Source organism: Verticillium nonalfalfae (assembly GCF_003724135.2).
Source record: "Verticillium nonalfalfae strain VnAa140/NRRL 66861 chromosome Unknown scaffold_2, whole genome shotgun sequence".
In the NCBI taxonomy this organism is placed as follows: domain Eukaryota; kingdom Fungi; phylum Ascomycota; class Sordariomycetes; order Glomerellales; family Plectosphaerellaceae; genus Verticillium; species Verticillium nonalfalfae.
In genome coordinates, this window is record NW_021167227.1 from 507,220 (window position 1) to 521,734 (window position 14,515).

Sequence of the window (14,515 nt, forward strand, 5' to 3'; positions counted from 1 at the left end):
GGCAGGGGAGCATGTTCGGGTCATGACCGTCGGCAGCTGCTTATGTAAACACGTCCATCTTTCTGTCCCCTGTCTCGGAATGTCAACGCCTGGCTTGGCTTGTTTGACTTTCTACGCCAGTTTCAACCTCCATCCAGCGTCCTGGCTCACCATTCACTGCAACTTGGCCCCCCCAAGGCTGTCAAGCTAAGACCGCTGGCTGAAAACGATACTCACGATACATCATGCTTAGGCTCGGTCATCTATCATCCAAAATTCATGTAATTCTTGCACGAGCTCCAACCCATCCCTGAACCCCAGGCCGCTATGCTGTGTACATGAGGTGCTGCTCTCGACAGGTGTTTGTGGCTCTTCCCTAATTGCAGAAAGGCCCGCCGAGATATTAAGGAAAGATACAGACCTGTCTGACGAGGAGAGAGATAGAGAAGAAGGGAGAGAGAGGGGGAAAATGAAAAGTAATACCGAAAGAAATGAAATGAAGGCCCCCCCCCCCCCCAAAAAGACTGAGAATGGGACGACCCCTGACCCATGGCTTGCATCCTCCCAGGCGCTGACAGGCCCTCCGAACTCCAGCCCATATGCACATCCTCGCCGTTTGGGCAAAAATCTATACACATTCGCTTGTTGCCCTTCCACTAGCTCCCAACATGGTCCATATCGCTGCTAGCTCACCACATGTCGTCTCGACCGTCACTGTGTCGCCCTCGCCCGTCGCCGTTCGCACCGCTGCCTTGATCGTACTGGTCATAGTACTCCTTGCCGTGCGTTCCACCGTACTCGTCGCCGTAGCTGTTGTCGTTGCCTTGACCTTGCTTTTGACCGCCGCCGCCGCCGCCGCCGCCATGTTCGTACTCGTAAATTTGCGCGTCATCCACATAATCTACACCATCATGCGAGTTACTGTCGCCGTACTGAGAGGCACCCTGAAAGCTTGTTAGTATGCCATACACACAGAGGAAAGGGGCAGTTCTTCACCTACCCGGTGGTAGTCAAAGTTGTACTGGTCGAGGGCGTCTTGATCCGACTCCTCTTGTTGCTGTTGTTGCAACTGCTGCTGGGCGAGGTACTGCTCCTCCTGCTCTTTGCGACGGCGCTCTTCTTCAAGGCGTCTTTGCTGCGGCGACTGAGGAACCTGCGCCTGCGGGTGCATGGCCTGGACGATGGCGAGGTAGTTATACATGAAGTTGCTGAGCAGGACCTGGCTGGATAGCGAGCGGCGCGGGTTGGCCAGCTTGATGTGCGCCATGCGGTAAATCGCCCTTTCTTCCAGCAACGGGAATCGGGTCCAGTGGTAGTCGACGTCGGGTCGGAGCGGGCGATAGATCGGGTCTTCGGAGACGCGTAGGTGATGGCCCTTTTTGCTGCTGGACTCCTTCTCGCCCTTCTTCTTGCCGCCGCCAAAGAGACCTGAGAACAACCCACCGCCCTCCTTCTCCTTCTTCGCCGGATCTGACTTTCGACTGCTTTCCTTTTTTCTTTCTTCGGCTAACTTGCTGTCAACATTGTCCCGATCAAGCAACAGGCTCTCGCGACCCTTGGTAACCGCACTTTCAATAGAGTTTTGCAAGACGTCCAGTCGCACGTTGTCCTGAGCCTTCTCGACAAAGGTTTTGCTTTTCTTCTTTTCCTCGTCCCTCTTCTTCTTCTCCTTGTCGTCGCCGCTCCCCTTGAGCCACTTGGACCAGGATTTCGAGGTGGATCCGCTGCTGCTTTCGTCGTCCTTGTCCTTCTTTGACTTCCTGTCGGCTTTCCGATCATCTGCTGCCAGCGTTGGAATAAACGTGAGACTGTCAGTTCTGGTGGCGCCGCCGCCCGGCAGAGGGGATGGGTTGTGCGCCATGTCATTGAGGCTGTTGTTCGGGTTGTTACCATGCTGCTGCTGCTGTTTTGGCTGCTGCTGCTGCTGTTGCTGTTGCAAGGTGAGAGACCCTGAGCTGGATTGTGGTGAGCGAACCATGCCCGGACGCTTTGACGACCGTGCTGGTGGCTCGTCTGGAACTCCCTGCTGGGATGAAGTAGTCCTCTGCGGATATTGTCTCTGGCCGCCTTGATCGTCTTCCAAGGCTGAGGGTTCGATAATTTGTGGTACGGACGAGGTTGAGGCAGTACGAGCCGGAGCATCCTCCTGAAAGCTGCGCACATTTGACGTGGAGTCATATGTCTCGGACGATGGCGGCTCGCCCCCAGTAAGTGCGGAATAGGCATCCTCCTGAGGAGAATTCTGTTGACGTCGCGCTGGCCTGCCAGGCCGGGAAAAGTTCTCGGAGATGGGCTCAGACTGGACTCTGGAGAGGAGATGGCCTTTAGGGACATCCTCGAGGGGCGCCGCAGGGGTGGCTTCCGGCTGCTGTTGAGCCTCGGACTGGGTTTGTCGACTGGCGGACGTCCGCTTGTTGAGAGAATGCCGCTCGCCTGATCTCAAGCTACCGCCCTTCCTGTATGTTGTGCGGGTCGACCGACGGAGCCCCATGCCAGGAACCATGGGCAATATCGGCATGTCGTCAACGCTGCCTTCGGGTCCGACCCCTGGTTGCGACTCGTGAGCCAGCTTCTGCACGGCGCCGGTAGGGTCCTTCATCAAGTCATCCAGGCTCAGTTCCGTGGCCGGCTCACTGGTTCGCTTGCCGTCAAGCTTCACCGACCCATCCACATAGCCGTCAGCGCCGCGTCCTCCTGAGTTATCAATCTGTCGAGAGAGCATGCTCTTCTTTCTCCTCAGCCCCCCCGAATTGCTTCGATCCAACGTGTCTGGTGAGAGAAGAGATTCGCCCGACCTCCTTTTCATGGACTGCACGCGATTTTCCAGAAAGTTCTTGAATTCTGTGGGCGCCAACTCCGGGTGAACAGCCGCAGGAACCCACAGCAGTCTGGAGGGATCTGCCTCATCGTCGTCTCCCGAAGGCGCCATCGACGGCATGGTTGTCAGAGACATGCTCGAAAAGGGGAGCAAATCCGGATCGGCGTTGTTGCCGACATCCATCGACATTCTCCTCAGTGCTTGAAGGTTGCTCAGCTCCTGCGCAATGTCGTTAGGGTGCTCGATGTTGGTCAGGGGAAACTGTGACGACTCGTTCTGGACGTCTCGCAGGGACATGGTCGGGGACAAGGGCGTTTTCCCTCCTTCTCCGTAGGCATTTGACCGCAGGCTCGGGGCTCTCGTGGGTAACGTTTGGGCCTTCTTAATACCTGTAGTTCCGTTGAGGGATAGGCTCGTGCCCGACTGGTCCGAGGTGGAACGCAGCAGCTGCTGTCGCCGTGGATCTTGGACATCATCGAGGTGAGAGAGTTTGTGGAGGTGTTCGGGCTGTTGTATGAAGCTCATGGGTCGGTGGTCGTTGGCATAGTCGTCCTCGTCACCGTACAGGGTTCCAATGGCCTCGGTCACATGGTGGCTCGGGTCGGATATGGACAGCTGGCTGGCGTGGCCGCGTCGACTGGCGAAGCTTCCGCCTACATCGCCGCGGGGGCGGGATGATGTCTGTAGAGAAAGGAGAGCAGTGGTCAGCATGTGCAGGAAAGGAAGGCAGTGGAAGACGTCAAGATCAGAAGCACGCGGCCGCAACGTAATTATAGAGGCATGGCAGAACAACTGGAGCAGCCCAGGGCCCCGGGCAAGGATCCCAGAAAACGCTGGGCATGTACCACAACGGGGGGGGACGCACCATCATCTAGAAAAGCAAGAGGGCCGTGGGACAGGCCAGAACGCCAGCGAAACCCCCCCAAAGCAAAGAACACCGGGCGTGTATTGTGATCGATCGGTTGAAAAATGGTCGGTGAACTCGCATCGGGGTCAAGAGCGGTTGTGAGGCATAGGCGCCGTCGAGGGCCGTCAGATCACAGGTTGGCCGTCGTCGGGGGATCGGTACATCCAACGAGGCAAGACGTGTATGGGGGGCGACAAGCGGGTGGCCGCGCCGCAGTGGGCGATCGCACAAAGACGGACAGACAGAGCCGATAGAGACGTGGGGAGAGAGCGAGAGGATGGGATGTCGGGATATCGGGGTCTCGAAGGTGGAATCCAGAGAGAGAGAAAGAGAGATAAGAGAGGGCGCCGTTCGATCGTCAAAATGGTCGGCGTCTCTGAGTTGCGGGCTCCGCTGGGGTCTTTGGTTCTTGGGTTTCCTTGGGGGGTTCCTTGGGATGAATGATGGGATTTCGCTCTCGCTCAACCCCCCTACTGCAAGCTTGGAGAGAGCGGGCACCACAGCGGCTCTCCGACCAAGGACGAGGGCGAATGGAGGTGCCAAGTGCCAAGGTGCCAGCCTGTAGGGAACGGGGAGGGGGGCTCAGGGATGACTTGTCGGTTGTGTGGTTGGTCCAGCGCCAGCAAATGTACCTCGACGCACGGCCTGAAGTACCGCAGTTGGGCGTGGAGGGGCCGCCGGGGGCGCCTCCCCAATTGCATTAGCGCAATCAAAGGGGTGGCGCCGGATTCATGACACTCCACCAGCGGACGGCATGTCCAGTGTCCAGACTTTCGTCACTGTCGCTCACTGTAGTACTTGCTGGCCAGTGGCCATCACTGGTTGGCGCCAGATGGTCACGTGCCTGTGGTATAAGGTTTCAACCAGGCCTCACGGGATACTATCGCTTGGGCAGGCTGCCCCTGGCCTGGAGGGCCGTGGGGGGGGGTGTTGAGCGGTGATTTGGCACGCCTTGCGGACTTTTTAGCGAGGAGAGACACCAGCTCAGAGGCGTTAGGGGTCGCACCTCCCTACCTAAGGTACCTTAGGTCGGTAGGTAGGTAGGCACCTTAGGTACCTGTGGCGGCCCACGTCTTGCCTTTCCGAGACGGGCTGTTTCGACGGGCGTGCGGTCCCTGATCCAGTGCCCATTGCCCCAGCACCCGGCGCTCAGTGACGTGCCTTGCGTGTCCGCTGTCCGCTGTCCGCTGCAGCAGGTGCAGAATTCCAGACAACACTCAGCTCAGACGAGACTGATCGTCCGACGGCCCAACCCCCTCCAACAGGTATGTCATCGGCAGCCTCACTACAACAGAAGCAGCTTTATTCGTCCACCGCTGCGTGGCCCGTGAGACACTTGGCCGGCCGACAGCTCAAGGCTTTGTACTGGCCCAGCCAGCCATTGATTGCACTTGTGAAGGCAGCAACAAGCAATTTTTGGTGACCAGGATGGGTGGCTACCTAGCCCTATCTCTCCGTAGGCACCTCTCCGTAGGCACCTCTCCGTAGGTACCTACCTAGGTAGGTAAGCACCTGAGGTTAGGTAGGTAAGGTACCTGGTAGGCAGGTAGGCACCCAAGGGTACCTACTCCAGTGGCAGGCCTAAGTACCTAGGATTTTTTTCTAAACTCGCTCGGGTGCCTGGCCACCCAGATAAGCGCTACAGGAGAATTACTCAGGCCTTCCCCCCCCCCCAAACCATCTCTACATGGCTCAATTTAATCATCACCCGTATTTGATCAGGGCAGCCGGCCATTGCACTCGATGGCCTTTCTGGAAGAAACTTCCGTCAGACGTCCGGTCAATTCGTCGAAACACAGACTTTCGGACGACACCCGAGCGACTAGACAAGAAAGACCAAGGACCGAAACAGGAAAGCAAGGCCCCAGCAGTTGCTCATGCGCCTTGCACCTTGCACCTTGCGATTGGCATGAAAGGGTCCACCTCCATCGCCAGGCATCTGAAGCACCCATCGTACAAGCATCATCAATCACGGCTGTTAGGTTGGATTCGTCCCTGAAGATCGTGGTGACCCTCTCCACTTTGGAGAATTCGAGTGGAGGTATATTGACACTGCGCCCCAACCCCCTTTCTCCTTCAACAAAGCCTGGTCAAGGAGCAGGACTTCTCTTTGGTGAAGAAGCAGCACAAGGAAGCAAGGCCTCAACGCTGTCCTTGCACTCAAAGAGGCGCAAATTCCAACTGCTTCGAGGTGCTGGACTGGGCCAACCACACCACAGTACGCGGGCTACCGGCAACTACTCCCATGCCACCGCCCCTCGATGCTGTGACGAGCAAGCACCATGCCTCGTGCCTCCATGCCGTGCCGAACAGCGAAGCATGCAGCATGACCTTGGCTGACAAACATGTCTTGCCAGCTGCGGTCGATGAACGAAGCTTTGTGCTAAACTCAGGACAGTCCCCTTCTCACGATACAAGCTCCGTAATCTTGCACAGCATCCAGCACCAAAGTTCATCATCCACTAGAGCATCACCACTACCTGGTCCAGTGACCTGGGTTCGATCATCGATCTCCTGGCCGCTGAGGAACTGAAATGAGGTGGACAGCGGGGTCCCCTCTCCGAGAACCAAGCGAGATGGTTGGCCGCCATGGACAAGGAAACCTGCATATGAGATTTAAGCCGACACCACCACTACCAAGTGCACCACCCATCAGCAGTCGCCACATTCAACATGTGCTCACAAACAGCGGGCGAAGGGTAAAAGGCAGCCTGCGACCCGGTCGATCCAGCCTACGCCCGCGCGTCAGAGAGCATCCTTGATTCATCCCGGACCTACCTTGCCTTACCTACCTTACCCTTTGGTAGCTGTCTACATTTCCATTGCATCACCGATTGCTAGCTTCGTCTGTCTACATTTCCCCCCCCCCCCCCTCCCCAATCCGCGCCCGGCGAATGTCGTGCCTACTCGACTGAGGCCGGGTGATGGCTATGCATACCGTCACTGCACATCATGTGCTCCTGACGCTTATTATGATGCCCTTGTTCACCTGTCCCACGCCGCACTTTCTCACACGGAATCCCGGCTCCTACTGCCCCAGTTCCAGATCCAGATCCAACTCCAGAACAGGGTCAAGGTCAAGATCAACATCACAATCAGTTGTATCAGTAGTCAGGGCACCAGTCACCTCCCAAGCGACACAGACCACCACGATGGACTTTGAAACGGAGAGCCTGGTGAGTCAACCGAGCCAGGAGGGTCTCATACTCCAGAAGAGGCACCGTCACAGCATCATCAGCGATGTCCCTTCCTTCCGCTTCTCGCGCGAGCCCTCTCTCTCTCTCAACTGGACCAAGCCCCTGCCCCAAATTCCGCCGGCGGATATGACCCTCTCCGGCAAGATCGTCCTCGTTGCCGGCGGTGCCCGGGGCATCGGCGCCGCCGTGGCCCTGCGCCTCGCCCAGGACGGCGCCCGCATCGCCTTTACGTTTGACCACGCCACCTCCGTCTCCCGCGCCCACGCCGTCATCGCCTCGGTTGAGGCCGCCGGCTCCTCGGCCACCGCCATCCAGGCCGACCCCGTCAAGGACCACGACCGCGTTGTGCGGCACGTTCTCAAGGCCTTCCAGGTCTCCCATATTGACATCCTTATCAACGGGCCCGGCGCCGAGCTCGCCGCTCCGCTCGAGACGACGTCCCCCGAGGCCTTCGACCGCGTTTTCGAGTCCAACGCGCGCGCCGTCTTCTTCATGATGAAGGCTGTGCGCCCGTACCTCGCGCGCGAGGCCCGCGTCGTCAACCTGTCCGGCAGCGCCGCTAGGGGCGACGATGTCGGCAGCATGGCGCTCGCGGGAAGCAGGGCTGCCGTCGAGGCCTTCACGCGCGTTGCGGCGCGGGAGTTTGGCGAGATGGGCCGGGGCATCACGGTTAACTGCGTCAGTCCGGGCATGGTGAAGGACGGAGAGGAGGAGGGCGTCAGCGAGGACCTCGGGCTGGAAACGGCGCGAGGCACACCAGCTGGAGAGAGGCTCGGGAACGTCGATGACATAGCGGACGTCGTGGCTTTCTTGGTGAGCGAGGGTGCCAGGTGGGTGACGGGAGCCGTGATTCCCGTGAACGGCGGGAGGATGATGTTTTGATTTCTGTCTCGTGTTCTTTTGGGTAGGCGGCACCTTGTACGAAAATTGTTCGGCTCGGTGAGATGAGTGGGACAAGTGCATGGAGTTCGGATGGTTTTGACGGTTACGGTTTGCCAGGGCTCGTGATGACATGACTACTCTTTATTGTTTTTTAATCAATGCTGGCGCGGAATATACGAAACCTTGAGGAAAAACCAATGTCAACTGTAAGCAGCGACTGGCCTTGCGGGCCGTGAGCATGGTCAATGTCAAGATGTAGTCATCTCTCTTCTGAACACCTGTGCAGTCACGTCGGATGGTTTTTCTGTTCTTGTGCCGTCTTGAACCTAGCAATGTATCCATTGAAGTTTCTCACGGAGCGCATGAACATCTCATATCACTGTACCTTCGAGATGGGGTTTACCGAGCCCCCATCAGAATTCGATATGGCTTGGAGCCTCCCTGATTTTGGCAAGAATGAAGAGTAAGCAGCATATCGGCCACTCGGACACATGTGCATGGATATTCAACGTTAAGATCCCGTACGCTTTGCGGGTACCAGAACTGACGCGAGGGCTGGCGTTGCTATGGATTTTGAGCCCTAGGGTTAGAAGAGATACCGGGAGCAAAATCCTGAACGTAGAAAGTGACATGTTTTCCTCCGGCCGCAGGCGCCGCTGATGATTTGTTCGCTTGTCGCATGGTTGAGTACGCGGAGGGAACCGCAGGCTTGCTGTATATCTACATGTCCTTAGCAAGACTCTGATGATCCTGAAACACCCATGTTGGGCTGCGTCGACGCATCCTGGGGACTGAACACCATGTTGGGATGTGGAGTAGTGACGGGAAACAATGGGCTGCAGCTGGATTCAATATGAATTTCTCAGTCCCTGCTTTCAGTGAGAAGAGGAGACGGGATCCTCTGCATTGGGTCTCCGGCGAGGGGCATGACTTGGTCGTAAAATCTGTCAGACACATAAAAGAATTGCAGTAACAGTATAAACGACAACAGGCCTCAGGGCACGGTCAGTACACTTGAACAACCTCACGAGCCTCGACGGACCAGTCAAGCAGGAATCATTTCATTAAATATAAAGTAAGCACGCGCCCTTGGTATCAATTTTTTGCTCAAGCACCCAACGCCTTGCAGTCGTTTCGAAAAGACGCATGAAACAGCCCACGGCCGCGTGATAACGACTTCTAGTCCGTCTCGTAAATAACATCCTCGTCATCCTCAATAGGATCTTCATCCCGCAGCACACTGTCCGGCAACATCTGGCTTTTCGTCAATAGTTGCGACGTTTCCAGCGAGAATTCTCCGGCTGGTAGCTGGATGGGACTGTCCATGTCATCAAGAGGAAGAAGCGACAGGCTCGACGAGGGCAGCGGAGCTCGCGAGCTCCGCTGCCGTGTAGTCTTCGCAGGCGACGCCGGCGGACTTGAGGCTTGGCTCGCTGTCGTGGCCTGCGAGAGCCTGACGGAGCGCCGCGCTGCAGACGACGGTTTTGGGTTCGGCAGGCGGTTGAAGGGTGTGGGCGGGAGTTTGGACGGGAGCTTCAGGGAAGGAGCAGCTGGTGTTGCATTGTAGACGCGGCGGCGTTCCTGGCTTGAGCTCGATGGAACGAGCAGGTCAGGGTCTGATGTATTTTGCAATGTTGCTTCACTGAGAATCTGCTTCTCGACCTCCTGGGAGATGGTGAATTTGGAGGGACTCGAGGGTTTATGGTGCTGTTTCACCGGGCTCAGCTCGGACGGGAGGTCGTCGAGTAAAGGTAAGTCGGCAGCTTGATCTTCTTCGTCTTCTCCGAATAAAGAGCAACGCAGATTTGCCATCAGGTGCCCTACCACCGTGGGAGGTACGTAATTGTACTTCTGTGGAGGCCCAGCAACCCACCCATGCTCTTTCATCTCCGCCAAGGATACAGGATTATTCAGCTCGTAGACCTCTTGCAGCTCGTAGGCAAAGCTATTTTGCTTCTTGCCGGCGTTGAATTCGGCGTTACCCAGGCCATTCTCCTCAATCTCGCCGGGCTGCTTGTAATTGGAAATCACGGCCATGTACTTCAACATGGAAATCGGCGCCGTGACGTAAATCCACATGCGGGTGACAACGTTGGGAATTCGGTAGCCGCGGAATTCGTGGTTCTTGGTGCCCTTGATAATCTCGTCGACGTGCTCTGGGTGGATGGAGATGAAAATATCGGATCTGTCCGTCTGAGGTCCCATAGCGTGAATTTGCTCCAAGGAAATTCGCTGACTTTCCATAGCTTGGGTTGGCTGACTTCGACCTTGTGTTGGGGTGATCTGGGAGAAATCGTCTAGTGACTGTGTCTGGGTTTGTGATTGTGTGGTGACTTGAGATATCGGTCTTGGCGTGGGAAGTTGAGGTGATGACGTGAAAGGTTCGCTGGCACGTCCTGCGGTTGTGGCCTGCCCAGCATCGGCACCATGAGACTTGTCGTGCGTGACCTTTTGTTGCACGGGTGGCAAGTCCACTGCAGAGCCCTCAGCAGAGGACGACTTCTCAGATGAGTTCACTAAATCCTCGACAAGCATCTGCGTTTCGTGCCCTACTGCGCCATATTCGTCTTCGTCCTCCATCAGATCAGCCTCTCCCAGCTCGTCGAACTCGTCTTCGGAATCTGCAATCTCACGCTCCCATGACTTTGGTGTTGATTTGCGTCGCAGAGGGGATGGGCTGACGTCCCGCTCAACATTTTCTTCGGAGACCTCGTCCTCCGGGATGCTGATCTCTCCCAGTACTCGGCTTTGCGGTGGACGCATAAGCTGCGATGGTCGGGGCGTGACAAATCGAACAGCCTTCGCAGTCGCGGCGTGAACTGTGAGGGGATCTCGGTTCTCCTTTCCCGGAGATGGGTCGATACTTGAAGATGTTGGACTTTTGGTGACCGTCGAGTCTTCTACGACCATGTTTCGAGGACGAGGGAGCTTTGGCGGCTCGGAAACTTCGGGGAGAGGCGCCATGACGTTGGTAGACTTGTGTTTAAGCGGTGATCGCTTGTTTGCAGGGCTATATCTAGCCAACATGGGCGTGAGGGGGGAATCCTGTGACGACGGGATCACTTCCCTGTGAATACGCTTGTTTTGGGGAGTTTGCGGTACTACAGAAGGCGTCCGGCTGGCAACGGGCTGGTCCACGCCGGGCCTGCCTGCGCTCTCGCTTGCATCTTCAAAGACGAAGCTAAGGTTCTCATCCTCGGAGTCGTCGATCTGCAATTCGCTTGGGTCCTCGTCCTTGCTAGAGAATGATAGTCCCGGGTATGCTTGGGTCAGGGTTTGTGTGTGGAAAGTAGAACGTGGCGGTGAAGAGTTGGGCGCATCGCCTTCCGTCTTGCGTCTCTTCTTGCCTCTGGGGCGTTCTGGCTCGTCATCATCTTCGATCGGGCCGCGGTCAACCCAGTTGAACTGCGTGAGGGTGCTCTGCTTCGGCGACTTGGCGTTCATCTCAATCTCTTCTTCTATGTCGGCTGGGGAGGAGTCGCGGGCCGCGATCTTTCGTCGTAGGTTCTTGGGTCTTTGGCCGTAGCCTCGGATTGTGGTGCGTTTGTGGGGGAACTTGGTCTGCTTCAACGCGGGACTCGAGTGGTAGACGCGTTCGCTGTCGGGCTGTCCTCCTGATCGTGTTTTTGGCGCCATTGTGTATTGATGTCCACTTCAAACAAATTCGAATCTCAGTGAAAGTGCGTCAGTTGGCACACCGTCAGCGACGATGACATTGGTGAACGTGGTTTCGGAGCAGCCAGTCGCGTTTCGCGTTAAGCTGCAGGCACTCTGAGATACGACGCGGTTGCGGCGGGGACTCGTGACGTAGCCCCGCTAACCCCGGCGTCCGCTTCCAGCATTCACTGACTCCAGCGCTCCCAGGGTCATGGACAACACGCCAACAGTCAGATTCTAGACACGAATTTCCGGGCTGATTATGCACCACACTGAGACTTGCGTGGCTCGAATTTCATAGCTAGATTTTACACGAGCCATGACTGCCACATACGCATTTACGGCAACGAAGGTTATAGTGAGGTGGTTGCTAGCGAATATCTTGGCTGGAACCTGCGAACTGAAGGAACGTAAAAGAAACATCTCATGCAAGTCCTCTGCTTTATTCAGGGTCATTTCCCGTGATAGTACCACAATCTCGTATTGAAGCCTACGGTACATTTTGATCGAAAGACTTCATGGATGGCGTTCTAACTCGGAAGCACCACCAGGGCAATCCGTCTTCACGTCATGTCAGCCTAAGCTATCATGGTCGTGATGTTGTGAACCCAAGATACTGATTACATTGCTATATTGTCATAGACTGAGATTCCCTAATAATTCGCTGTCCGAAGTCTCTAGTACTCGTCGTAGTATTATCATGATGGCATGGGTCTCTAAAGTTCCCGCTTACCGAGTGAGCAAAGATCATCGAGCGCTGACACTTTCGCATGAATGCGAAGTCGATGCAGAACAACATTTAAAGCATATCGTTTCGCCACATCGTATTGAAATAGGACCCGGAACCCAAGGTCCCCCATAGAACCCGTATTCTTTGCGTCGGACAACCGTGGATTGCGTATAAAACATAGAAAAAGCCTGAAGACACGAAACTATGGCGGCAAGCGCAAGGAAGCTCTTTGCTGTTTCAACCCGCCAGGTAAAAGCCGACTGTGGAGTGAGAACCAGGGACTGAAGCTATATAGAAGGAGACATCAACATCGTCGTAGATATCTTGAGTTTTCCTTGTTCGATAATCGCGTTCCCTACGAGTTTAAGGCACATGGAGAAACTGTAGCTGTAGAAGTGTGATCGATTGAGAGCAGGCACTTCGTCAGGCTATTCTAATAATCTCTGCCTTCAGATCAGCAATATGAGACCGCCTGCAGTCCGTGAAGTTGATCAATGAGTGAACGTTCTCTGCCCATAACTAAATGAGGCCTTTCCTAACCGAGAAAGCCCTGGCTGTCCTCGAAGTTGGGGGACTGGAGGAACCCAAAATGCTCCTTCTGCAGACATTAGCCATGTGCACATCGGTGTCCACGGGTCATAACCTGCACATGGGCTGACAATATGTAGAAGTACAGGCTCGGTTGTCAACCCAGCCTCAGAGCTGTTTCTTTTTGCCACTTACGTGTACTTTCTGGGGCGGGACGCAGCAAAACGGATGCCAAGAGATGCGTCGATGCCTCTATCGAGATGACCAATGAGGCATCACCGGTCTGCACTGTAGGTAGTTACCGTAGGTAGTTTAGGACTTCATTCCAAAACCAAGCTCGAGCTTTTCAGGTTGATCCGTGGGCAATAGAATCACAAGGCTCACGAGGCACAGTCTGGTGATGCCATAGCAGCCACAGTGTAACGTAGCCTCAGACAGTTATATCACAAACAAGGCCTTCCCTGAAAACAATACATCACGAGAAAGTCCAACCCAACTGGAGAATCTGTAGTTGTACAAAGTTCAATTCTAGCAATGAGGTCAGTTCGGTATATACACTGCAACCCCACTCTATTTCTTCGGCTCCTCCTCGGGCTTTGGCGTTGGCAGCTTGAAGCTCTCGGGCCTGCGATCGTCGCCGGCGCCAATCTGTTCCCAGGCGCTGGTGCCACCCTCAAAGTTGCGGAACGCCTGGGTCAGCTCGAGAGGCTCAGTGACGATGCGCTTCTTCTCCTCGTCGAACCTGATCTCGGTGTAGCCGGTGAGGGGGAAATCCTTGCGAAGGGGGTGGCCCTCAAAGCCGTAGTCGGTCATGATACGGCGGAGATCGGGGTGGCCGACAAAGAAGATTCCAAAAAGATCGTAGGCCTCGCGCTCGTACCAGTTGGCTCCGTCGAAGAGGCTCGTGATGCTGGGCACGGGAGAAACCTCATCGGCGTAGGTCTTGACGCGGATTCGGGAGTTGTAGCGAACGCTGAGAAGGTTGTAGATAATCTCGAATCGCTGGTCGCGCGTGGGGTAATCGACGGCCGTGACGGTGCTGACCTGCGTGAACTCGGCAGAGGTGTTGTCTTGGCTCAATTAGCTTCCCCATCGGCGGTCACGGAACGACTGATAGATGGACGTACACTTCAGGAAAGAAATAACGGGAATGACGCCCGAGGGGGGGATGTAAATGGTGAGCTCGTCCTTCCAGACGGAGAATTGCTGGACATATTTCGGCAGGCAACCCATGACCCAGGCGCCATACTTGTGCAAGTTGTCGCTCTTGGTGGCGTACTTGTCGGCGGGGTTGACGACGGGCGCCGTGAGAGGCGAGGGAGCCTCCTGGCGGGCGGCCGAGCGAACGTTTTGAGCATCCTTTGGCTGGCCGACGGGGTAGCCGACCAATTGAGGGATGGAGGTCGAGAAAGCGCGCGCCTCAGCGACACGGCCTTGTCGCAGGCCGGCTAGGGCACGGCTCCGGTACAGCTTGGTCGCCATTGTGGTGGTGGATGATTGCGTGCAGTTTGGCGATGTCTGAAGAGAGGTTGACAGGATGGCTATGCCGTGGTAATGGACTGGGAATTTGGAGCTGGCGAGCCACTAGTGGTACTACGGGGTGTATCTAAGGAGCCTGCTTATTTGCTCGCTCGCGATTCGCTGTGCTGGCTCTCTCATCTTTGACCTGTGCGCAATCTTCAGTAGCAACTATCCATCTGGAATCCCAGTAAAAGTCGCTGATGCTGAGAGGAACGGTACTGATAGACATTATTAAACACAAAATATGGTATGTAGCCCTTTTCCTTTGGCTCTTTATCACTACTCTCGCGTGTTCG

The 14,515-nt window shown here is 55.9% G+C and overlaps 4 protein-coding genes across 4 annotated transcripts; 1 reads left to right on the forward strand and 3 right to left on the reverse strand.

The window, feature by feature from the left end:
- Positions 1 to 668: 668 nt before the first annotated feature.
- D7B24_003555 (uncharacterized protein) lies at positions 669 to 3,508 on the reverse strand (the record flags this gene model as incomplete). Its single annotated transcript, XM_028637742.1, has 2 exons — positions 669 to 923; positions 980 to 3,508. 2 exons carry the CDS (start codon positions 3,506 to 3,508, stop codon positions 669 to 671), a joined length of 2,784 nt encoding a protein of 927 aa, XP_028499298.1.
- A 3,348-nt stretch (positions 3,509 to 6,856) lies between these two features.
- On the forward strand, positions 6,857 to 7,783 carry D7B24_003556 (uncharacterized protein; the record flags this gene model as incomplete). The annotated part of the gene is made up of 1 exon (XM_028637743.1): positions 6,857 to 7,783. The coding sequence occupies one exon, from the start codon at positions 6,857 to 6,859 to the stop codon at positions 7,781 to 7,783; it is 927 nt and encodes a 308-aa protein (XP_028499299.1).
- A 1,179-nt stretch (positions 7,784 to 8,962) lies between these two features.
- Positions 8,963 to 11,419, reverse strand: D7B24_003557 (uncharacterized protein; the record flags this gene model as incomplete). Its single annotated transcript, XM_028637744.1, has 1 exon — positions 8,963 to 11,419. The coding sequence occupies one exon, from the start codon at positions 11,417 to 11,419 to the stop codon at positions 8,963 to 8,965; it is 2,457 nt and encodes an 818-aa protein (XP_028499300.1).
- Positions 11,420 to 13,268: 1,849 nt separating this feature from the next.
- On the reverse strand, positions 13,269 to 14,180 carry NUO31 (NADH-ubiquinone oxidoreductase 30.4 kDa subunit, mitochondrial; the record flags this gene model as incomplete). Its single annotated transcript, XM_028637745.1, has 2 exons — positions 13,269 to 13,768; positions 13,826 to 14,180. 2 exons carry the CDS (start codon positions 14,178 to 14,180, stop codon positions 13,269 to 13,271), a joined length of 855 nt encoding a protein of 284 aa, XP_028499301.1.
- Positions 14,181 to 14,515: the final 335 nt, after the last annotated feature.